Source organism: Larus michahellis, chromosome 2, assembly GCF_964199755.1.
Source record: "Larus michahellis chromosome 2, bLarMic1.1, whole genome shotgun sequence".
In the NCBI taxonomy this organism is placed as follows: Eukaryota; Metazoa; Chordata; class Aves; order Charadriiformes; family Laridae; genus Larus; species Larus michahellis.
Genome location: NC_133897.1, coordinates 164,858,002 through 164,883,203, shown reverse-complemented (window position 1 = coordinate 164,883,203; position 25,202 = coordinate 164,858,002). Strand labels below are relative to the sequence as shown.

Here is a 25,202-nt window from a genome sequence, read left to right as displayed (position 1 = left end):
TAGGTGGTGATGCATTAATGTAAAACTGACCTTTGTGCTTACACAGCTATGACACTGGGAAGGTGGAATTTCTTTCTTTGTTGCAGACACACCACCCACACCCACTGTACATACGAGGTTATCCAAAATGATACTGATATTGCCAGCTAAAAAACCTTGTCTGAACTCTCAGACTGAAGCTGTGCTGTGTCTCAAAGTAGGAAAAGTGAGCAAAGAGGCTGAAAACCGTGGTTTTGCATAATAACATTTTAGATGACGCCTTAATTTTCACTTGGGCATATGTTGATAATTTAACAGTATAGTCACTAGCATTAAGGAATTGCTGGGTTTGGAAGATGTGACAGCTGATTTATGTGTTGAGCAGAAGTACTTATCAAATCTAACAGGTGCAATACTTCCATATTATTTTAATTTTCTCCCTCTTCTAGTACAAGAATGCTGGTGTGATTGAACTGGAAGCCTGCGTGAAGGCAGTGAGAGTCCTTGCAATACAGAAAAGGAGCATGGAAGCCTCTGAGTTTCTTCAGAATGCAGTTTATATCAACCTTCGTCAGGTCAGTGCAAAAAATCAGGTTACTTTTCTTTTCTCACTTGAGAGATTATACTGAAGTTTGAAAGTTTCTTAGATTCAGGAGACTCCGGTTTATTTCCTGTATCACGACCTTCCTTCTCGCTAGGACTTGACTTGTGAGGTTTTTCACATCTGTGAGTCTGGTTTGAAAGGTATTCAGAGTTCATCTGAAAACACGAGGATGTAGTTTGAGATTAAAGACTCTATTGGTTATTCTTCCTTCCAAAGGGAAAAAAAATCCCATTGTTGTTCTATGTGATCTTGTACTAGGGTAAAGTAGCTCCTTGGGACAGATCTGCAACGGATTTTTTTTTTAATTATTATTATTGATTGTATCTCTTGCAGTGAAACTGAGTAAATCAGGAATGTCCTGTTGCAAATTGAGCTTAAGAGTCTGACTGGTGTTGTTAATCAATTGTTAATTGGATGGGTGGTCTCCAAGATGTAGGAAATTGGCTAACAGGCTGCACTCAGAGGGTGGTGAACAAAGGCTTTTACTTGGGCTGGCAGCCTGTCACAAGTGGGGTCCCCCAGGAATTCATACTGGGCCCCACACTGTTCAACATCTTTAAAAATGATCTGGATGATGGGACTGATGATGACACCAAACTGGGTGGCGAGGTGGACACGTCAGAAGGGAGAGACATTTTATGGGGAGACCTGGATGTGCTGGAAGAGTGGGCTAGGAAGAATTGTATGAGATTTAACAGATGAGTGCATGGTCCTGCATCTGGGATGACATAACCAGAGAGCCCAGTACAGGCCCTACAGTATGGCTGGGGAGCAACTTTGCTGGAAGGGACCTGCGGGTCCTGGTGGACAACCAGCTGAACAGGAGTCAGCAGTGCGCAGCTGCAGCAGCAAAGACAAATCAGAAAGTGGGCTGCAACTGCTGGGGCATTGCTAGCAAAGACAGAGATGTGATCATTCCACTCTACTCAGCCCTTGTCAGGCTGCACCTGGAGTACTGGGTCCAGTCTGGTCCCCCCAGTTCAAGAAAGATGTGGATGGACTGGAGAGGGTCCAAAGGAGGGCCACGAAGATGATCAAAGCAGGGCTGGAGAAACTGCCCAATGAGGAAAGACTGAAGGAGTTAGGTCTTTGTCTCCCTGGATAAGAGAAGGGTCACGAGGGAGAGAGGGAGGGATCCCTCTCAGGAGGGATCTGAGACCCCACCTGGAGTACTGTGTCCAGCTTTGGAGTCCTCAGCACAGGAAGGACATGGACCTGTTGGAGCGGGTCCAGAGGAGGCCACAAAGATTATCCAAGGGCTGGAGCCCCTCTGCTGTGAGGACAGGCTGAGAGAGTTGGGGTTGTTCAGCCTGGAGACGAGAAGGCTCTGGGGAGAACTTATAGCCCCTTCCAGTACCTAAAGGGGCTACAGGAGAGATGGGGAGGGACTCTTGATCAGGGAGTGTAGTGATAGGATGAGGGGTAACAGTTTTAAACTGAAAGAGGGGAGATCTAGATTGGATATTAGGAAGAAATTCTTTGCTGTGAGGGTGGTGAGACACTGGCCCAGGTTGCCCAGAGAAGCCATGGCTGCCCCATCCCTGGAGGTGTTCAAGGCCAGGCTGGATGGGGCTTGGAGCAGCCTGGTCTGGTGGGTGGTGTCCCTGCCCATGGCAGGGTGTCGGAACTGGATGATCTTTAAGGTCCCTTCCAACCCAAACCATTCTGTGATTCTATGACCTCATTGCAGTATTCCAGTACTTAAAGGGCAGCTACAAAGAGAACAGGGGCTCACTCTTCACAAGGAGCCGCATGGAGAATGCAAGGGGCAACCATGAGCACCAGGGGCAACCAGTGGCACCATGAGAGGTTTCATTGCAGTATAAGAAAAAAAATTTTTACAGTAAGAACAATCATTTACTGGAACAACCTCGCCAGGGACATGGTGGAGTCTGCGTTGTTTTCAAGATGCTACTGGACAGGATGCTGCTAACTGGACTAGCTCTAAGGAGTTGTCATCCAGTGACAGGTTAGAGAAACAAATTGCAGGATGTTGTTTTTCTCTTGCAGGTAGATAGAACATCAGCACAACTAACATTTGACAGCAGAAAAAAAACCCCTCACAGGATAAAGCATATGCCTCTGATAAATAGGAAAACTAGTTTCTTTCCATAAATTCAATCTCCTATCCAGTCTAGTAACAGTACGTAATTGGTGTTTTCTGATTATAGGAGAGCTGCAGGGTAATAAGACTTACCTTTGCATCCAGTTGTAAGGAATAAATTGTAATGTGTAATGACAAAGCAAATGAGATTATAGCATTTCTATATAGTAAGGAATAATTAAAAAACAAAGAAAAAGCGATCCTCTTGAAAGCCTGTTTTAAAACAAACCTGTGAAAAAACTGGCTCAGTTCTTGGATAGTGAACTACAGCCTTTACAGGTGCAATTCCTAACTTGGTTAGTTATAACACTTAAATGAAAATTAACCGGATGGCAAAGATGCTGTGCTTCAGGTGTTAACTATTTTGCAGCCACTTTATAGGCACTAAACTTCTATAAATTTGTGAGGTCAGGAAAGATGTTTGTGAATGCTACACTAATAGCCTGCAGAATGCCTGCTGCAGTCTTCCCAGAATTAATTATTTGGAGTATCTGTGTGGGTTTTTTCCTTTGGATTTGTTTGTTTTTTCCTTTGGATTTGTTTGTTTTTTCCTTTGGATTTGTTTTGTCTTTTTTTTAAATCCCTGGGTGGTAGCACATAACTACAGAATCACAGAATGGTTCAGATTGGAAGGGACCTTAAAGATCACCCAGTTCCAACCCCCCTGCCCTGGGCAGGGACACCTCCCACCAGACCAGGCTGCTCCAAGCCCCATCCAGCCTGGCCTTGGACACCTCCAGGGACGGGGCAGCCACAGCTTCTCTGGGCAACCTGTTCCAGTGCCTCACCACCCTCAGAAGAGCTGAGGGAAAGTATTTATGCTGCGGGAAAACACAATTTTGCTATCTTTGCGATGATGAAAAAACCGTTTCCTGCAACCGCAGAAAATATTTGAGTAACTTTGTGGACAATCATTAAGCAAAAAGTTAGGTAGCAGTGTTAAAAACTCACTCAGATATGACAAAAATAAGACTTTCTAAGAATCCATTGCCTCTCTGATAGTTGTTCTTATTATTAGTGAGCGCTCATGTCTACCTATATACCATGACCCTGTCTTTTCTGATCTTAAAAATTTAGTTTCCATAGGTGTATGAACATTGGTATTTTATGTATTTGAGGAGTAGCTTTGATAGTTGTGTTTTTTTTAAGCTTTTCTAACTTTAGTACATGATCAAGTGCTCCTGCACGTTTTGGCTCTGCTGCCATATTTTTTTATTGTGCTAACTTTTTAAAAATTACATAAATGGAAAAAAAAAGGGGGGGGGAAGAAAAGGTGGAGCAGCTTTATTTTTGCTAGAGTAGGTAACCTTCATCTGACACCTCATGTTCTTTCTGAATGATAGCTTTTGGGGATTCGGATAAACTGGTTTAAAATTGTTCTGTATTTTCTTTTTGTGCGTGGTGTTCTTTCCAGCTGCATTGATTCATGACAGTTTTCAGCTTGGTGCAATTGCCTTTTTACAACTCCTGTTACAGGGATCGGTCTTTTATATGGATGGGCAGTATTTTTGCATTGGTCATCATCTTGTGTTGTCAGTTCTGAGGGAGATAGAAACTTTGGCTTCAAAAACTGTCTGAAACTTTCTAAAATGATTTGCTGGTCTGTCTGCCTGTGTGTCTGCATGTCCTAAACTGCTAAGACTTGAACGATCAGACAAGGTCGTGGTGCTTCCTGAAAACTCTAGGGTCTCATATCCCGATATCCAAAATCAGAAGTGATTTTTTGAAAACAAACTATTATTTTTGGTAATTATATTAGGACTTAAGTGACTAAAAGATATTTTGAAGCTTCATTTATAAGACCTAACTATGTCTGTAAAAATTTGGCTAGCATCTTCACAGGACTTTCCAAGTGTAAGTATCTGAAGTTAAATGCACAGAATCCACTGATTGATACTTTCAGTTTTGAAGAACGAGTTGCAGAAATGCACCAAAGGACAGAAACGGCTATTTTTGGATGAAGTTTGCCATTTTAAACGCCTTTGCAAAATGTGTTCACAGCTTTAGAGTAATTTCAAATATTTTATATTGCTTTTGATTGTGCGCGCCAGATATTGCGCACTAGGTGTCAGTATCGGTCCACCTTCAGAACTCAGTAGCGCTTGTTACTGGGATGTAGATGAACTAGTTGGTAGCTTCCAGAGTTTCTGCTGCAGTTTCTTCTTGGCTGCCTGATTTATCACGGAATCACGGAGTGGTTTGGGTTGAAAGGGATCTTAAAGGTCATCTAGTTCCAACCCCCCTGCCATGGGCAGGGACACCGCCCACTAGACCAGGCTGCTCCAAGCCCCATCCAGTCCGGTCTTGAACACTTCCAAGAAAGGGGCATATTTCAAAGCAAGATTGTCATTCAGAGCAGAAGGGAAAGAATGGTCACTTGGGATTTGTGCCAATGTATTGATAAGCTAAAGCAGCACATGTTGGTAGTTACTGATCAAGTTTGTTTCAGCTTTAAGCCTGATGGGGCTTAACCTTTCACCAAATTCTTCCTCACTGGTTGGCAGTCTGCATATGTCTAGCGTCAAGGAATGAAAATGTTGTGGCTTACAAGATCAGAGACGTATGAAAATTGAGACAGTAGTTTCTTTGCTTTCATAGCCTGAGATTTCCAGATTAATAATTAGATTTAATCTTAAAGGGATGAAAACATTTAAATTGGTAAATCAATAGATTTTGGAAGTGGTATATTTTTGCATTCTTATTTTATTATGCACATGAATATCACATTAAATATCTCCATAAAATGTGGAGCTGTTCAGCTGTTATTGACTGTTCTGACTATTTGCTTGTTAGTACTACTGACAAATAAAGTTGCTAAAGAACTCTTTGCTGCTTTCCTTAGCCGTTGAACGTGAAGCAAGCTTAAGTTTTCGTGGCAGTAGAAGCTGTCATGACTGGCTATATGCAAAATCACTGGCCTTCTGTAGCGTTGGAGATATGTCTACTACGGTTTTTCTCCTCCTGATATTATTTTTTTTAAACTTAGATATATGCTTTAAAATTTTAATTAAAGAAAATCTTTTTCCCTTTAAATTTCAGCTTTCAGAAGAAGAAAAAATCCAGCGTTACAGCATTCTTTCTGAGCTGTATGAACGCATTGGTTTTCACCGAAAGTCCGCTTTTTTCAAGCGTATCGCAGCGATGCAGTGCGCTGCACCCAGCATCCCAGAGCCTGGGTGGAGGGCCTGCTACAAATTGCTTTTGGAAACTCTCCCTGGCTATAGCTTATCATTGGATCCTAAAGATTTCAGCAAAGGTAAGTGTCTCAGGGGAAGTATGGATTAGCATAATAAGTCACTCAGCTGGCTTTCTAGAACTAATTTCTTTGAGAGATTTCAAATTAAATCAAAATCATTTACCTATCTGAAGCTAATGGTGGCAGATAGAGCAGTTCTTTAACACTATACCTTCACTTTTTATCAGCGTTGCTTTCAGTAATTTCAAATTTCTGTGAGCGATTGCCGAATGTGTTGCTGTATTCCTCTGCAGCAAATAATTATGTTTTATTTATGACAGCTTCATTTCTACTCTTTTTTCAAAAATGTCGTTGTTTTTGATTATATACTTCTCAGTACAAAAAAGTTCATATTTTATTTTTGAGTATTTTTTTCAATTAAAGTGCCTTCAACTTGTGTATCAGAAACTGTATTTCTTTTGGTATTTGTTGCTGTTTGATCTTATAATGAAAGATTCTTTTAGATATTTTTGTACATAGATGCACACATACGTATAATTATATCTTATATGTACGGTCAAATATGTCACATTTTTCCACAAATTAGATCAGAGTTATGTTACCTGTAAGACTAGCATTTGGTTAAGACTTTTCAACAGTTTTTAGATGCTATATATTGTTTGAATTACTATTTTATTGCATCTATTAAAAACCAAGGGAGAACTAGTCCGTAAGAACACATGCCAATTCTTGTAGCTGTGAAATTCTGTTCACTTTCTGCAAGTGATGTGCTGCTTGCTGCCCTTCTTTAGGTAAGCTGTGCTTCAAAAATTTTATCAATGTTATCTAAAGCTGTATATAAAGTAATAATTTTAAAAGTTGTCTTGATTTTGATATACCGTGCTGCATTTTTCCTCTAAAGGAAGAGACAGCTAATATGCAGCTTGGGAACTCCTTTGGAGTAAACCTTTCCACGTTGCCCCAAAACTTGCGTTCTTTTGTATGGTAGCATTCTTTGGGACCATTCACTAAATGTTGTAGCTGCAGGAGAGGAGCATCAAGCAACGGGCTGAGCATGAATCAGTAGAGAGGAGGTGAGGTTCACCAGTATGAAAACTCTGAACTGGTTTTAATGTGAATGAACTGCAGCCGCAATATTCTTTTTCCTTTTCTGAGGTCACATTGACTATCATTGGGATCCCAGTTCGATGTTGGCTTCTAAGTTCAGTTGTAAGTTTAGTTGTTCCCGTAAATGCCAGGTCCCTTAGCCATTGGATAGTGGAGCTATCTAGTCCATTGAGTCAAGGGAGAATAAGAAAAAACTCATCTGACTAGCCAGTAGGTGATATTTTGCAAGCTCTGTTAGCTCCATTGACGAAACAGGCATGTAGACAACCCACTATATGTGTGAATGGTTAGGTTAGGGTTTGTTTGGTTGTTTGTTTTTAAACTGGTGTGGTTTTTAGCAGTCACTGAGAGGCAGAAAATGCAAAGACTAGAAGGAAAGATACAAAGAGTCTAGGAAGAGGGAATGTGCTGGAAAAAATATGCTGTGGCTTATGGTGGAAAAGGAGAAGACTGGGATGGGACTGTGTTGGGAGAAGAGGTTGTAGAAGTTTTGCAAGAAGTGACTATTAAAAGAAAAAAGGTTACATGGTTGGTATTTATCTTTCATTTTTTTTTACCTTACCTTTATGTTGCACTGAAGTGCTTTCTTAGATTTTTACCCCTAAAATGGCTGTTTCGGAGAGATAGGAAAAGATCACTGTAAACTGTAAGAACTACTTAATAAGAACGACATTTCACACATGAAAAATAATGGGACTCTTGTGTGCTAAATATAAGCTCTCAAGGTTTGGTTGCAGTAAATATGTCTAGAAAAGTTTGCCAAGTGCTGAAGGGTAATATTAGAAGGAAGGCTGTTTAGAAGTTTATGAAGTATTGCACATCATGGAATATCCGTTACTTAAAAATTATTGCTCTTGCTTACTACTAAAAGCAGGTTAAGTTTCATGAAGAGTACTGCATATTACATTTTGAAAAGAAAAGTTACATTACAATGGTCTATTTATTGTTACCACAGATATTTTGCAAATGTGAAATAATTTATAGTCCGAAACTTAGTTTTTAAAGACTGAAAATCAGGAAATGGGCCTTATGTTCTGTAGTTTTATTGCTTTTTACTGACTTTCAATGGCCAGCAAGGCATTTAGAGAAAATATCTTTTGCTTGATCTTTAAAAGAGAGTTAAGAAGTACTTGATTTGGATAGAAAATGAAGATTCTGTGTGAAATCTCATGTGAATTTCTTGTTCAGAGAATTTTAAAAAAAAATAAAACTGTAAAGGTTTTTGTGCATCGTTTTATTTTTCTTCATGGGAAGTGTTAGCTTCGTTTTGTGAATAATCATGATAAATTTATTAGTTGATAAGCATATAAAACAGAAATTGCTTTTTCATTTAAATATTCAAGCAAACTCAAAGATCCTATTTTTCTCTTATTTTGAGCACAAGATTTGGATTTTGCAATTATTGGTTCCATTGGGTGATTTTTATAAGTGTCAGTGAATTACTGCCTAGTACATAAAGAAAACCAAAACCAGTTGGCTTGTGATGACTTCTAACTTTAAAAAGTATTAAACAACTGCTTACTTTATAGGAACTCATAGAGGATGGGCTGCAGTGCAGATGCGTTTGCTTCATGAACTGGTTTATGCTTCCAGAAGAATGGGCAATCCTGCTCTATGCGTCAGGCATCTGTCTTTCCTCCTCCAGACCATGCTGGATTTTCTTTCTGATCAAGGTATGATTTTTAAAAGAAAGAGATATTTGCACTTTCTTCTGTCCTACAGTCAAATAGCATGACTTTGTTTTGAAATATATTTAATTTGAGGATTAATGGAGAGCACAGAAGTTAGGGAGTTCTGTGTATGCATGAGGTAGCTTGTTGATGGTAATCAAGTATACAGTGTTATTAAATATAAGTGTTCTGATCTTGATGTGGAGTATCTCACATAAAGCTTCCTTTAATGTTTTTCCATCTATAGATTGACTGCCTCGAGCCTAATAATCTATTTCCTCTGTAAATATTAAGAATATGATCAGAAGGCTTAATTTGCATGTGCATTAAGAAAAGTATTATTTAAAAATACTAGCAGGTTTCATAAGTGCTATTAATCATAGAATTGTCTAGTTTGGAAGGGACCTTTAAAATCATTGAGTCCAACCATAAACCTAACACTGCCAAGTCCACCACTAAACCATGTCCCTCAGCACTACGTCTACCTGCCTTTTAAAGACCTCCAGGGGTGGTGACTTCACCACTCCCTGGGCAGCCTGTTCCAGTGCTTGACAACCCTTTTGGTTGATAACGCTTTTGCTAATGTTCCAATCTAAAACCCCCTTGGCTCAATTTGAGGCCATTCCCTCTTGTCCGGTCACCTGTTACTTGAGAGAAGAGACCAACCCCCACCTCTCTACACCCTCCTTTCAGGTAGTTGTAGAGAGCAAAAAGGTCTCCGCTCAGCTTCCTTTTCTGCAGACTAAACACCCCCAGCTCCCTCAGGCACTCCTCACAAGACTTGTTCTCCAGACCCCTCACCAGCTCCATTGCCCTTCTCTGGACCCGCTCCAGCACCTCAGTGTCTGTCTTGTAGTGAGGGGCCCAAAACTGGACACAACACTTGAGGTGGGGCCTCACCAGTGCCAAGTACAGGAGGATGATCACTGCCCTAGTCCTGCTGGCCACACTGTTCCTGCCACAGGCCAGGATGCTGTTGGCCTTCTTGGCCCCCTGGGCACACTGCTGGCTCATATTCAGCCGGCTGTCGACCAACACCCCCAGGTCCTTTTCTGCCTGGCAGCTCTCCAGCCACTCTGCCCCAAGCCCGTAGCGTCCATGGGGTTGTTGTGCCCCAAGTGCAGGACCCAGCACTTGGCCTTGTTGAACCTCAGACCATTGGCCTTGGCCCATTGATCCAGCCTGTCCAGATCCCTCTGTAGAGCCTTTCTAACCTCAAGCAGATCAACACTCCCACCTAAGTTGTTGTCATCTGCAAATTTACTGAATGTGCACTCAATCCCCTCGTCCAGATGGCTGATCTGATAAAGATACTAAATAGAACTGGCCCAAACACTGAGCCCTGGGGACACCACTTGTGACTGGCCACCAACTGGATTTAACTCTGTTCACCACCACTCTTTGGGCCTGGCCCTCCAGCCACTTTTTCACCCAGTGAAGCGTACTCCTGTCCAAGCCATGGGCAGCCAGTTTCTTCAGGAGAATGCTGTGGGAAATGGTGCCAAAGGCTTTACTAAAGTCCAGGTCAACAACATCCACAGCCTTTCCCGCATCCATGAGGAGATGAGGTTGAAAAGTCAATTCAGAAGAGCGTACAGTAGTTCAGACTGAATCTACTGTGAGTTTTCTGATGAAATGTTTTCTGAGAGAACATTCATAGTGTGGATACAGAATTCATCAAAGGGAGTAGACACAATCGTTGTCTCTGAGACAATGAACTTGTAGAAGCTTAATGTAATGGAACTGAATTAAACAGTGTTTAACGAGGACAGTAGGCTTAAGTCTCTAAGTTTCTGAGGGTTCTTTCAAAAAATTTGTTTTAATTCAGCAATAAATTTCAGTGGGACTTATTAAATTTGTCAGTGGATGACAAAGGAATGGATGTGTCTGTGGATGGTTTTCAGAAATGGTAATGATGTGTGTGAGCAGCCTTTTGCAGGGGAAGGCCATGCGGCATTTACAAAAATCACCTGGAAAAACAAAAAGTGACAACTGTCATGTTTGTGTTTCTTAGGAAAAATATTTCAAACAGGTTTGCTTATCACCTAGGTTAATGAGAATGAACTAGTAATGAAAGGCTTTAAAAAACGTTTTTGATTCACATTAAGCTAGGTAAAAAGTGCATTATTTTTTTTTTTAGCTATTCCCTCGTTTATGATAGAGAGGATGAGAGTAAAATGATGCAGCAGTTTTTCTTTTCTCTTTTAGTTATGGTCAGACATCTCTCCTTGGTGACTCCTGCAGCAAAGAACTTTGCTGGCGAGCTTTAGATCTTTGCCTGCCAGTGAATTCCCTGTTTAGTGGCTCAAATCAGCAGTGGAGGAAGGAGAGGAGCTGATAAACTGGAATAAATTATCTTTCCATCTGTAGACCTTATTTGCTGTCAAAAAGTCCTTGGATTTTCCAGGACTTTTAATGAAACTTCATTGATTTATGTGTGGAAAGTTTGGCTGAAGACAAGGTTTTAAGCTCTTTTACTGTGCATGTCCACGTATGATATTGCTAATCCCTAACCCTAAAAAGGTTTGAAATTTTAAAGAGAAGCCACTTTTGTGTTTCTTGTCTTCAGATGTTATATGTCTGAGTAAAGCTTCCAGTTTTGTTAGCCCTATGATAACTGTGATGTTTAATGTCGTTGAAAAATCAAACTAGATGTTCTCCAATGTGTTGGAAAAGTATCTGAATCTTTTTCTCTCCCGAAGACACCCAAAATAGAACTTGCTGTTGTGTTTGAAGTCTTTTATTGCTAGCATGTTGCTCAGACGTGGTTAGTGGTGTTCCAGACTAGCTCGAGTGTGGATGCCAGTGCCAGAAATGTATTTCTGGCTTGTAATTTTTTTGTAATTCTTCTGAGATCGATATCGTGTGATGTTGTGCAGGGCTGCGTTTAGCATAGAAAATCACTTAAAATTTATAGTTCTTTTTAAAATATCAAAATATTAGGAAGAAAATAAGCCAACAAAACCCCTTCAAACTTGGATTGTAGTAATGGGCAAAAGTAAGTTTTGAATGCATAGGATTATGCTACTTTTTAAAATCTGTGAACTGTTACCCTCATATTATGAACTTTTAAAAAGTGTTGTAATTATTCTTCTCCTCTAATCTCATGACTGAAACTTCCAGGTTTTCTTAACCGATTAAAGTTTTAATTAGGAAACGGAAGTAATACAGTAGCACTGGAGTTCAAGACTGCTTAGTTCTTATTCTCTTTCTCTGCTGCTTAGAAAATTGCCAAGTTACTAGTTACCAGGTGGAGGAAAACTCACTCTTTTTAAAACTATATTTTTACCTGAACGCGTTTTTTCTTAAATCAAGTAAACTTCATATTTTTAAAGCTTGTAATTGATAACGTATGTTAAATCCTATACTTGTATTTAAAATTCACATAGTTTGCACATTATCTTTAAAAATAGAACAAATAGAAGTGTGAACTCGAAGCTGAAAGTAAGTTACGCGCTAAACATTTGGCACTGGAAATTGATCTTCTAACCCTTTTTGTCTTGGGATTAGCTTCCTCTAAGAATATTTTCTCATTCTAGTTTGTTGATCTAAGTCTGTTCCTTTGCTAGTTCAGTTGAATTTGAGATACTGGGACTTCAGAAAACAGAAAAAACTGATTTCTTCTTCACTTCAAGTAGACGTTCAGAAGGTGATTTTTAGTAGCTACAATGAAACACCTATTAATTAGAAAGTCTTGCTTCTATTCACAGGACACAAATGCGTAGTCAAAACTAGTTTGTGTTTAAAACAAAATTTTCTTATATTTTAATTGAACGACACTCTAATTATTTTAAAATACAACTTTAGTATATGTTTACTTGAATTGCAACTGTGCAGCCTAGCGAATCTGAATAGAAAGGTATCATCAAGTAAATGAGAGATGTCAGTCATTATTTTAACAACATGGAAGCTGAGAGTCTGATTTAAAATTAAGCTATTTAGGTTACATAAATATGTAAAATGCAGTCTTCTGCTTAGCAAAAAGAGGTACCAAATTCTGTATAAAAGCTCTCTAATCTTAAGCCATTATGTTTTAATGTTAACAAGCCCTTGAGAATCACTCTTTCTTTAAATAAGAATTAAAATGTGCAATTGCGAGGTTGCTTGGAATGAAATCTATCTCTTTTGCATAGTGCTTTTTGAGACAACACTGTGTGTACAGCTCACACTGAATTTGATTTGGCTAAGGTCAGATACTTGGAAAAAACCCCAGTATTTTATTGTGGGTCTTTATTGATAATATCTGTACTACTTAAAAGGACTGTGATTTGTATTGTGTGCAAATGATTTGGAATTAGCTCATCTATTAGGGCCTGTCTAAACACAGAGCTACTTGGAAACAGCTATTATCGAAAGTGAGTGTCCACACAGAAACCACTTCCAGAGAGCACATCCGTCACCCCTGCAAGCTCACGTTCTTTCAGATGTTCAGCAGGTTTCCAGCTGTCGTGCCTGCTGTTTCGCTTTTGGGGGCAAGGATCTCAGTGCACTGAGGTGACCTTCTCTCGCCATTCATGGTGTTGGATGAAACTAGGAATGCTTCATTCCCTTTTTTTGTGGGCAGGTTCAGTTCATTAAAGTTCCTTGAAGTTTGTCTGTTTTATTATTTGGGAAATAATACACATTTTTCAGTGCTTCTCAGTATACCTCTGCCATTAAGATCTTCCTGTCCTATGACTGTTGTTATGCTTTAGCTCTTTTCAGCCTTCTAGTGAGATGACAGGCTTCACATTGGAGATCTCTACTGCTCCATCTGTTGTGTACTTAATTAACTTACTGACTCTATCATGATTCTGCCTTGCATTAAACATGCAGAAGTCATTTTTCATTGGTTAACCTGTGTTCTGAATGTCTTTATTCTTGAGGGGAGTGACAGCAGGTGATGGAGAGAACAACGTCTAGAAGTACTTCCTGAAATGTCCTAGGGCGCCTTCCTGTCATTCCTGTCTGTGGTTGATTCTCAGATCATTGGACACCACTGTTAGTTCCAGCTGCATCAGTTGGTTCTGAAAGCAGTTTGGCAGGGGATTGAGCTTGTGGAGGCTAAAATGAAGATGCATGTTAGTCTTTTGACACCAGTTCTACCTGTTGGGCCTGGACAGTCAGCAGGCAAAGGTAACAAGATACATGACAACATTCCATAGTTTTTCTTCTCTCCATCATGGTTATTGATTTTGGATACAGCCTGCAGGATTGTCTGAGCTCTCTTGGCACCCTTTCAGCGCATCTCTAGCCACCTGGATTGGCAGCTCAGGTACTGCTACAGCATTAGCATGACCTTTGGTGTCTCAGAACATCTGTTCTACCGCTCTTATCGTTCCCTAGATTAGCGTGAATACTCTCTTTAGAAACAGAAGCATGTTGGCTAACAGTCTGAAGAATGACCATGTGTCCTCTCATGTATGTACACGTTTACCTTTCAACAGCAGAAAGACAGAGACTAATGGATATCATGCGATTCAAAGTCTTTCCATGGTGACCTTTGCCTTTAGTCTTTTCAGCAGCAGCAGCGACCAAAAATAAATAGGCTAAGTTCCACAGCCATGACCACGAAATGTCTGGCAGCTTGACAAATAAGATACATTTGTTCCAGTTTTGCTGATCTGGTTATCACGGCTTCTTTGCTCACCGAGTGTAAGATTTTGAACAATTTTAGCTTATTTATCTTTCTACTGATGTCATGAAGAAATTTGTTTTAGCCCTAGCAAACTAAAAATGATATCCTGGGCTTCATTATAAATACCGCTTTGCTAGAGGCATACCCTCCCCGGAGTGGATACTCATCACCCTGGCCACAGTCATTGATTCTGCTGAAAGACACGAAATCTTTAGTGAAAGACTTAACTTATTACGATGTTTCTCTTCAATCAGAGGACAGACAAGGTCCTGCATGTGATGAAGGACTTAAGGGGTTTCCTTGCTGTAGCTGGATATTTTATCTTCAGAAGCAAACCTTATCAACAGAGTTCATCAGTCTCCATTAGGCGGGATTTCTGTATGTGGATTTTGATTTTGATTTCAGTAAGCTGACTTTATATATCTCCATACAGGCATTGCACAGGAAACACCAGAGCGGCTGCAATCGTTACTTGGTCAGGAGTTGTTTTTATGGTTTATCTCAGATGGTGACCGCTTGCCATGGCTGCACTTGCTCAGTGGGATGATAAAAACATAGCTCTACCTAAGGAAAAGGTTTTTGTTCCTTTCAAAGATCCCAAGTTGAATTTTCAGAAATATCCCTAGTTGTCTAAATTTCATTGATGTGCTTCTGAGCTCCATCATGGCAGGATTCTATCCCTGCTTGGCACTTCAAAATCATGACACATTGGCCATTCATGGAAACCTTAGAGGTTTGCAAGTTTGGCTCCAGGCTGTTTTCTCATGAAAACAATCTCCCCCCTTCCAGAAGATACTGATCTCCGCCTGCGCTGAGATCATCCTCCCTGATGAAGAATTTCTGCCAAAATTTCTGCTGAATGCTATATCAGTTCCCCTTATCCTCTAGATCAGTTGCGATGGACTTGTCAGTGTTGGCTGGGTAGTCCACTTTGATGCCTTGACAGTTTAGAGTTGTTGGTAGCTGGAGGACCAGGGACTGAATGCCAATGATCTGAGATGCCTTTCAGAACCTTTTCATCCTCCTTTCAAGACCGCCGTGTGCAGGTGATGGCTGACACGTCAACTGCCGGGGTGAGGTCTGTGCCTTTCGCAAAGAAGTGATGAGTTTGATCTAAGAAAAAAAAAATCCCCAAACCTTGTTTATCTTTAGAAATTATGGTTAAGCCTGGACTGATCGTAATTTGATCATGTCAGACGTGGTGTCTGACAACTCAAAATCTGCCTTTCTATCTTATTACAGCTTGAAAGAGGAAACTATGCAGTATTTTACATTTTTATTTATAGAACAGATTGCATATGCATTCACTTGGTGATATTTAAATTTCAAATTGCTATGTAGAAGTACAGGATATAAGAAAGAATATTAAACTGGCCTCGTAAAAATTGACAGCTGGACCAAAAGTGAAGGCGTAAATGCCCTTAAGCGTAACCCTTCTGCCAAGCCTATATTGGCAGCAGTAAAGACCAGACTCAGTTTCTGAGGATCTTTACTTAAAACATTGTCTTGAATTGCTACCCAACCACCTGAGAAAATGAAATGGAGCTGCATGGGCCCTTGGTGAGTTATACTTCCCCACGCAGATTTGACTAGATGGCATTTCACTGGAGAAAGGGAGAAGAACAACCTATAAACCTATAAATAACTGCTGCCTCTCCAGAGCATGGAATAACATAAACCACCTCTTGTTTTGAGGGACTGCTGGAAGAACTTGTTCCTGTGTGTTCACCTGGCTCTATCCTGTTCTCTTGTTTATGTCTTGCTATGACTTTCTCTTTTTTTCCCTGTTTAGGCTGCTGTAGCAAGAGTTCTTGAGAGCTTCAGCTCATTTTTTCTTCAGTTTGAGCTGGTTGCTCCCCTTTGTTTACGGTTCCTCCTGCCCATTCCCACAGTGCTCCTCTTTTTTTTTTTTTCTGCTTCATATTTAGGTACCAGGAAACAAGATTATAAGTATTAGAAATAAAATCTAGGATAAACAAATATGAATGTCAGATTTTAAAATAAGCAAACCACCTTGATAGCAGCATTGAACTTCTGAAAGGGGGAGCTGCATAAAAGTAAAGAAGCTAATTGGAAGAAATTAAAAGGAGTGGCGTGTTTGCTGATAGTGTGGAGGTTGTTTAAAGATGCCACAGTAGATTCCCAGTAAGTGTATTCTTCTCCATTAAAATGAATTAAAAAATAATGAAAAAAGCAAAGGTAGTTAAGCAGCAAAATAAACGCAATTGGGCAGGAAAAAAAAAATTACTATATAAAAATGGATGTTGGTTTCAAACATAGAAGGTAGAAGGGAATGTCAACCCTGATAAGTTAAATGAGGCGGGGAGAGGAACGTAAATTCAGAAAAGATTTTTGAGGTGTATATTGTCAAACTCATGAAATCTAATAACTTCTTCAAATATAAGCTGGGGAGGGACTCTTTGTTAGGGAGCGTGCTGATAGGATGAGGGGTAATGGCTTCAAACTGGAAGAGGGTAGATTTAGATTGGCGATGAGGAATAAATTTGTTACGATGAGGGTGGTGAGGCACTGGCCCAGGTTGCCCAGAGAAGCTGTGGCTGCCCCATCCCTGGAGGTGTTCAAGGCCAGGCTGGATGGGGCTTGGAGCAGCCTGGTCTGGTGGGAGGTGTCCCTGCCCAGGGCAGGGGGGTTGGAACTGGATCATCTTTAAGGTTCCTTGTGACCCAAACCATTCTGTGATGAGAAGCAGGAAGCCTGCCAGAACTGAAACATAATTGCGGTATAAAGAGAGACACTTGGGGAAGATTAAGCTGTATCAGAAAACTTTGATGAAAGTTTTCATTTTAGGAAGGAAGATTCTGAGGCTTGTTCCTTCCTCTACGGAGAATAAATCTGTGGAGTTCTTTCAAAGTATAATTAGAAATGGTTTATGGTGGGGAGTGATCTGAACTGTAAAATGAGTAGTAATAAATTTCAGGTAGCAGATAAGGTTCAAAGACGCTAAAAGAATTTTAAAGTTAAATAGTTGAATTACTAACAGTTGCAATTAATGGGTTTCTTAAATTATCTTCATTCTCATTTTAAAATTACAAATGGCAAATGTATCTCTGCATTTTTTTTTTAAGAGTTCAGAGAGGGATGGAAATTCTTCTAACTAAATGAGGTGGGTTTATCTTCAGTGTAGATGTCTGCAATGTAGTCGCCCTAATGATCCTGGCCATGCCAGTGATTCATTTGCCACGATTCATCACTCCTTTTACACCTGTGTGGCTATCCCAGTACCAGCCAGGTGTCTGCACCTGACTGTAGTCATCGATGCTTCTCTTGAAATAAGGTAAACTGAATTCCATCCTCTGAACCCATCTGGAGTTCAGTAAATTTGGTATCTGTACCAGGTAAATGATAAGAAACTAGAGTAAATAATTGTAGCCATATGGAAAATTGTGAACTAATGGGAAGGAGGTAGAATATCTTTGAAGCGTGATTTCTTTCCGAGGAATGATGGAGCATTTAAATGAGTGTGATTTAGTTAATACAATATTCCAGAATTAAAAAAACCCCACAACCAAATCCTTTTTTGGTATGTTGATCCATTACTGATCAGAAGAGGTAGAAAGAAGCAGTAAGTGCATGAGTTTATGGTGTTGAGGAAAGATTGTCTTTTGCTTTTCAAAACAGTTGTAAGCTATTAGGAACCTGGCAAAAATGGCAATATCACAATTTGTTGCTGAGCCAGGGTTATTTAGAAGAGTTTCTAGAGTAGACTTGATTGTGATATTGTTTCTTGAGAGTGGAAAGTAAGAGATCCTGCATTGGAAGCCACCTGTTAAAAGCTCTGGTTACGCTGACCGCCACAGTAATCCCCTGAAGCGTGTGTAATGTAGGCTCCAGCTGCTTTGCTCTAAAGCTTCTCGCCTTCCGTGCTGCAATACTTGGTAATATAGACGTAGCCTGTCAGCAGTTCGCAATGTTTCATCGTCATAAGGCACGTTATTCCTGAACACTGCCTTTAAATTAGCATAGCATTTTCCCTAGGATCCTCTGTAGTGTGTAAATTAATTTTTAGAAAGGTAAAAGTTCCCTGAATATCAAGGGCTGAAAAGAATGGAGGTTTAATCAGACTGAACAGAGAATGTCATGAAAATTAAACCTTGATGTAAACTTCCGAGCTGAAATGAGGTTTACTTAACTGACGGTAATGAACTGGTTTTAATGCACTGCATTGTATTTTAGTTGACAAAGTACCTGCAAGTTGTATTTGCCTAGCCAATAAATTTCTCAAAAGGGAGCTGGTTTGGTTGGTCTTATAATATTAAAATGAACTGATTTCAGGATGGAGGCGGAAATCTTCAATATAATTACCAGGGAATATTTATAGCAGCACGGTAGGATCTTAGCCATTAATTGGAAATCTTTTTACAGCTTCAGCATGGTGCCGTACCTTATCTGTGTATGCATATAAAAAAAAAGCGTGCATATATATAAAAAAATGTAATTGAACAGACTTGTCACCTCGTGTGAGTTCGATGTATAGCAGTGGCACAGTATAGTGTAAGAATGAATATAATAAAAAAAAAAACTTGAATGTAAATGCTTTCTGACATATTGTAATAAATGACTTCTGAGACTGCACAAGAAGTAGGAGGGAGCTTCTAGGAAGCCACTTAACTCTTCATATTCATCAGGGTACCATGAATTTTGCAGATTTTCATCTAGTTCTGTGTTTTCTTCAGTTGTGTACTATAAAACTTCAGCACTGGTACCTGCTGCTGTTGCTGGGAGTTGTTTATCTGCAACACTTTTTCCTGCTTTTTTAAAACCTCTTTTTTTTTTTTTTTTAATTCAGAATGGTAACAGCAGGGTAAAACTGTCTGGGCTTGTTTTATTCTTTCAAGATCTCTCTCTGGAATCAGTGTTTTCTGGAGACAAGCTGGCTTATTAATTAACTTCACTCAAACTGCTTTATTAAAAAGGTGTAAGAAGGTCCCGAAATACGTGTCTTTTATACTATGTAGGAAGGGAAAATTGCGACGAGGAAAACCGCAACGCCTTTATGTGTTTATCTTTTTCAAATAATGATCTGCTTATCCTCGTGTTCCTTGATCAACTCTGGCTCAGAGCTGATTCAGTGAATTTATTCATTTTGAACTGGAATAAATAAATGAAACTGAGTAGACTAGCAACAGTGATAGAAGATTTAAATTCATTTGCAGAGCACAAAAGATGAAGACTAACGGTTTTTTGAGTCTTACGATGTATGAAAGAAAAACACTGTCAAGTAAATGAAAACCGATCCAAATTGTCTAGCATGATAAACAAACCTGAAAGTCTTTGGCACACGATTTACCTTCGTTTAGACTTGCGTGTTGATGAGGTACAGACAAAAACTCCAGCGGACACCATATGCAAATTCTCAGGTAAAACAGAAGATCAGCCATTACAAGAAAATGGTGCATTTCTTTGTGACAGAAGTTTCCTATTCGTTTGTATAAAGTCATTCATGAACACAAATGAAGTTTCTGAGCTTTAGCTCAAAATTCCTGTCTTTGTGTTGTTACCTCTGATTTTTGAAGAAGCCTGATTTGATTCATTGAGGAGAAACTTACAGACATTCAAATGAAGACAAGTTGCAAGGTTTTTGTTCCAGAAAAAGGGATTACTTTGGGGAAGACATACTCTAATTGGCAATATGAAGACGTGAAAAATTTGTGTTTTATTTTTGGGAGCTAATATTTTTGTACTGAAGGAAGCTGTTTTAGGAGGTGCTATATTACTAAAATTCAAATAAATTTTACATGACACTTCGCAGGCTCCATACCGCTGTCTTTAGCCTAAAGCCAAATGAAGGCACTGGAGTCAAGGCTGCTACTGAAAGTAGCACTTCATGTGTAAAAAGGAGTATCCCTGTTTAAAAGGGGGTGATCCATGTACTTCGGTGAACTCCCCAAATGATGTCCGTTGAGTATGAGTGGGTGCGCTAAGACGAGTAAGATCTAGGAGTGATACTGAAGAAACGTTTTTTTTTTTTTCAAAAGGATGGGAAAAATCAAGGATACGTTAATAGAGCTGGCATTTTCATTGTAAGTTTTCAGACTGTTGTCTAGGTTTTTTTAAACAATTAAACTGTTCTCAAGCGCGAGTCTCCTCTCTGTATCACTAGTGGAGGCATTGAAACTTTGAATCATGAGAATCCTCTCTGGCCAAATTCCTGTGACTTTGTATCACGGTATATTGGGGGAAAATGTCCTACAGAAATTAGCGTGGTGTTTTTGCCTTCTGTCTCTGTGCTTCTTCCACCCAAAATACAAAATCAGGTGTGTTTAACTGTTATACCATTGTACCTGTAAATTTTTACAAAGCCTGCTTTGCTCAGAAGCAGCTTTGCAGCGGCCTTTAACTTTTTTTTTTTATTGTTATGGAAGTTATTTATGCTTAATTTGCTCCACTTTATGTTAAGGTAGGTCATCTGGTATGAATGAAAAAATCGTTAATATTGCTCAGTGGTTTACATACTGATTTTGCACAGACAAAATATATTTTTGTAGTATTCAAAGTGCACAGACATCTGAAGTTCTCAGACACAGTGGAGAACTAGATACTAAAATTTTAATGACATGTTTCTGACCCCTGACTTCAGCTATCTTAATCTTTTACGACATACTATCCAAAAATATTTTTGTGCTGGCTGTGAATTTCAAACTGGCTGTGACTTAAAACATACACATTTTATGTAATTATTAAAATCTTATAATAGCAGACCACGGCTTGTTTAGTTAGTCTCTTCCCATTCTCTGTCTCTGTAGTGGTCGTCTTAGAAGCAGAAAGCATTCTGCTTCTAACAGACAAAGCTTCTATTTTTATTTATGTTGAAAAGATGATCTTCTTCCAGCCCCCCTTTCTGCAAAATTAGTAGTAAAGCTGGTAATTTCTTTTTCGAAGATGAGCTATTACACAGCAAATAACTGAATCCTTTTGCTCTCGTTCTCTTCTTTGCGTGGATGGAGCCACTTTCTTTGGTGCTGTTCATGATGATCTGTTCATGAAAGTGGGTCTAGCTCTCTGGGTAGCATAGATTAATTATTTTCTTGTTGTTCCTGCTCTTTTTCATGTCAAACTGTGAATTTTATTAGTTTTAGTCTCCGCTGTATTTTAGAGATTTACTTTGCTTGAGTCCCCAAAGAAACAGGATTCATATAATATGCTGTCTGCTGGTGTCTTTCTGGTTTTCCCCGTAAGAATAGCTTTTGTCTATTGACAAAACACCGTGTGGAGACCAGATCAGCAACGTTAACTTTCATAACAGTTGTTTATACATAGAAAAGGTAGATGCTATCGGTGCCGTGAGGAGGCAAAGGGAAAAAAAAAAACCAACCATCAGTTCTCGCTCACTTTGGTCATTTTGTCATGCAGTTGGCCAGGCAGCTCGCACGCGCTTCCTGACGGACTGGAGACCTAATGAGTGTAGGTAGGTGTCCGCAGTGTAGCTGATCAGGGCAATATAAAAACATAGGTAAGTGCTGAGATTGATCGCAGGAGAGAATATTGGAATGAAATCCCAGCATTCCTTGCGTTGCTTTCAAAGCAGCTTGTTCAAGTATGAGATCTCTGAGCAGTTTGAAGTCGTGCTTACTTGCTCCATGTATTTTTCAGGAGAATATTAGAGATGCTGTTTGTTTACTAAAACTGTAGAAAATGCTGTCATCTTAATACCTCTCAGACTTAATGTAATGGAAAAACAGGTGAAGCTTGCCTGCAAGTTAGAGGAGACCAGCTCTGTTCTGCTGAATTAAACAATTGAAATACTGAATTAGTGGATTGATCATGCCAGTCTTGCTAAGGCACTTCACTTGCAACATTAGCTCGCTCGTGGTGGTGAAGAGTGATGTACTGAGTGTACAAATAGGTTGCTTACTGTCCATCTGCGTCTGTCCCACACTAGAGCTGAGGGTCTCCCTGAAAGGTCACCAAGACCTTTGCATACGTGCTATAATCCAGTGATAACTTCATGGTAGAAAGTTTGTAGCAGTTACTGTCTGTGAATACTCAATTTCTACTTCAGCTTTTGTTAGGGTGTAAATGTATTTTGTGGTCTTTTTGAAATTATTTTTTGGTTTCAGGAGTACACTGTGCCTTGATGGCAGGGTGATGCTGGAGATCTCCCTGGAAGCAGACACTTTTTTTTTTCCTCTCTAGTTGTAAGAGGGCTCACGGACCAACTTTCTTCTTCTTTTTTGTGAAGGAAATATCTATGGTTTTGGGTGCAGAAACTACATCTTTTTCTGCTGTCAGGCTGACTTTTCTGTCTTGTTACATATTACTAGTAATTTATCAAGGATATGTTTGACTTTCTGTTCCCGAGAGCTGGGTAGGCCAGCTGGCTGCCACTTCTCAGGGGCTGACTGCTGCAGGAGATCTCCTCAGACTAATCCTTTGTGAACATTATTTGCTGTTTTCAAGGGGGAAGAAAAAGCTCAGCCAGCGCAAAGAACCTGGGGTACTAGGGTTTTTTGGGCAAACTTTGATTCAGGGCTTATCACCAGGGGGAAACTGAAGTCAGAAGGCTTTTAGCTGTTTGTTTTCCAGCTTCCCTTTTCAATATTTTTGCAAGTTGCATAAGGAAACAAAGTTGTTTGTCTTTCAGTGGAATCACAGAGTCCTAGAATTGTAGGGCTTGGAAGGGACCTTCGGAGGTGATCTAGTTCAACCCCCTGCCAAAGCAGGGTCAACCAGAGCAGGTTGCACAGGAACCGCATCCAAGTGGGTTTGGAAGATCTCCAGAGAAGGAGACTCCACCACCTCTCTGGGCAGCCTGTGCCAGGGCTCTGCCACCCTCAAAGGAAAGGAAGTTTTTCCTCATGCTGAGATGGAATTTCCTGTGTTCCAGTTTGTGTCAACTGCCCCTTGTCCCATCGCTGGGCACCACTGAGAAGAGTCTGGCCCCATCCTCTTGACACCCGCCCTTTAGATATTGCTCAGCATTGATGAGATCCCCTCTCAGTCTTCTCTTCTCCAGGCTGAACAGCCCCACGTCTCTGAGCCTTTCCTCATCAGAGAGATGCTCCGGTCCCCTCACCATCTTTGTAGCCCTCCTCTGGACCTATTCCAGGGGTTCCCTGTCCTTCTTCAACTGGGGAGCCTAGAACTGGACACAGTACTCCAGCTGTGGCCTCACCAGGGCAGAGTAGAGGGGGGGGGAACCTCCCTCAGCCTGCTGGCCATGCTCTTTTTAATGCACCCTGAGAGACCATTGGCCTTCCTGGCCACAAGGGCACGTTGTTGGCTCATGGTCAACTTGTCCAAAATTGGCAGGTCAGACATAAAATGTTCCCTTTATTCATTCTACCTTGCTGTAGGTTGTTCTGCAAGGGACACAATGACTTGAGCCGAACAAGATCAACCAATTGTTTGTCAGAGAACAAACATTGTATTTTTAATATTAGACTTTGTTTTTAATGGGTAGTGACTGTGACCAGGTGCAGATATTTTAAATTTCTTCAAATAGTAAAGTTAAAGAGATGAAATGTACATTTTCCCCGTTATCTGCCAAGGCATGAAATGCTGTTTGTGTGATACTGTTAAATCACGGTTTCTGAAGTGCTTAAAAATGTTAGTCTAAGTGACTTTCTTTCCTGTCCTGGTCTGATTTTTCAATGGCTCCATTTTTGTGAAGTACTGCCTGACATTATTGTGAAACTAGCAGGAAGATTTTTTCACATTTAGTGGCTTTTAGTCACAAATGGCTTCTAACTGCAACTGAAGCTTTCAGCTGTTTGTGTTCTCATACTAGAAAAAAGTTCGAAGCAGCTTTGGGACAAAACCAATGTTCCTTCTGTTGGCATGAAGTGGTTAAGCAAAAAATTGCCAAGAATATTGGTGGACTTGCAAAATTTTCTTTTTTTCAGAGGCAGCTGAAAAAAGGTAATGAGAACAACTTGTTATGAAATGGGGAAATTGTACTATGAGGTTATACTGAACAAACTGAGAAGTATGTGCTCGACTATGGCTTTGCTCAGCTTTATTTGGTTGCAGCCGTTCCATGATCCTGATGTTTCAATGAGCCTAGAGAGAAACTGGAGGGCAAAAAAAATAATCATGAAGGTAGTTATTCCAGATGAGAAAATAACCCATCATTTCTCACTCAATAAATGAGTCTCTATAACACCTACTCAAGAGTATCCAGTAGCATTTCCAGCTGCAGCGCAGGCTTTTAAAGCTGTTGAGGTGAATTCACAGGTCAGAGGATCAAGTGGTGATTGCTTTCCTGCTGACATATACAAGCATGAAGACACTAGGTGGGTAAACACCTCCAAGAATAGCTGTTTTCTATCTCCTCTTTACCAAGAGAAAGGTAAGTACTACTGATAACTGTTTCAGTCTTCTAAACTATGGGTCAGGAGACTTAGTAGTTGAATAGATCCTCCTGGGAGGTTGCTGCAGTTTCTGATTGTGTCAAAATACGATGACAGCCAGGCCGATGCTAGGAAAATTCAGAGCTGTTTGAAAGTAGCCATTTGTCTAAGCAGAGGAATTTGTATCATTCATTCACGCCACAGAGGTCAGGTAGCAGAGGTGCTCACTCGAGAGAGAAAGGCTCCAACGTTTACTTTCAGAAGCAGCTGTCGGGCAAGATCATGCAGTCCTTGCTCTTTTGCATCATGAATGTTTCTTGTTATGTCACAGAATCAGAGAGTTGTGTAGGTTGGAGGGGACCTTTCAGATCATGACGTCCAACCATCAACCTGACACTGCCAAAACCACCACTAAACCATGTTCCTAAGCACCACGTCTACCTCACTTTTAACTACCTCGAGGGATGGTGACTCAACCACTTCTCTAGGCAGCCTGTTCTGATGCTTACTAACATTTTCAGAGTAAAAATTTCTCCTAATAACCAACGTAAACCTCCCCTGGTGCAACCTGAGGCCGTTTTCTCTTACCCTGTTGCCTGTGACTTGGGAGAAGAG

The 25,202-nt window shown here is 40.2% G+C and overlaps 1 protein-coding gene across 4 annotated transcripts in view; it reads left to right on the top strand.

Annotated features, from left to right (window-relative positions):
- TRAPPC9 (trafficking protein particle complex subunit 9) overlaps nucleotides 1-25,202 on the top strand; it is a 543,073-nt gene that overhangs the window by 22,408 nt on the left and 495,463 nt on the right. For all 4 annotated transcript variants that reach the window (XM_074577903.1, XM_074577902.1, XM_074577899.1 and 1 more), the window contains 3 exons: nucleotides 429-554; nucleotides 5,727-5,943; nucleotides 8,520-8,663. In XM_074577903.1, the coding sequence (XP_074434004.1) occupies nucleotides 429-554; nucleotides 5,727-5,943; nucleotides 8,520-8,663 (487 nt within the window). The remainder of the gene's footprint in view (nucleotides 1-428; nucleotides 555-5,726; nucleotides 5,944-8,519; nucleotides 8,664-25,202) is intronic.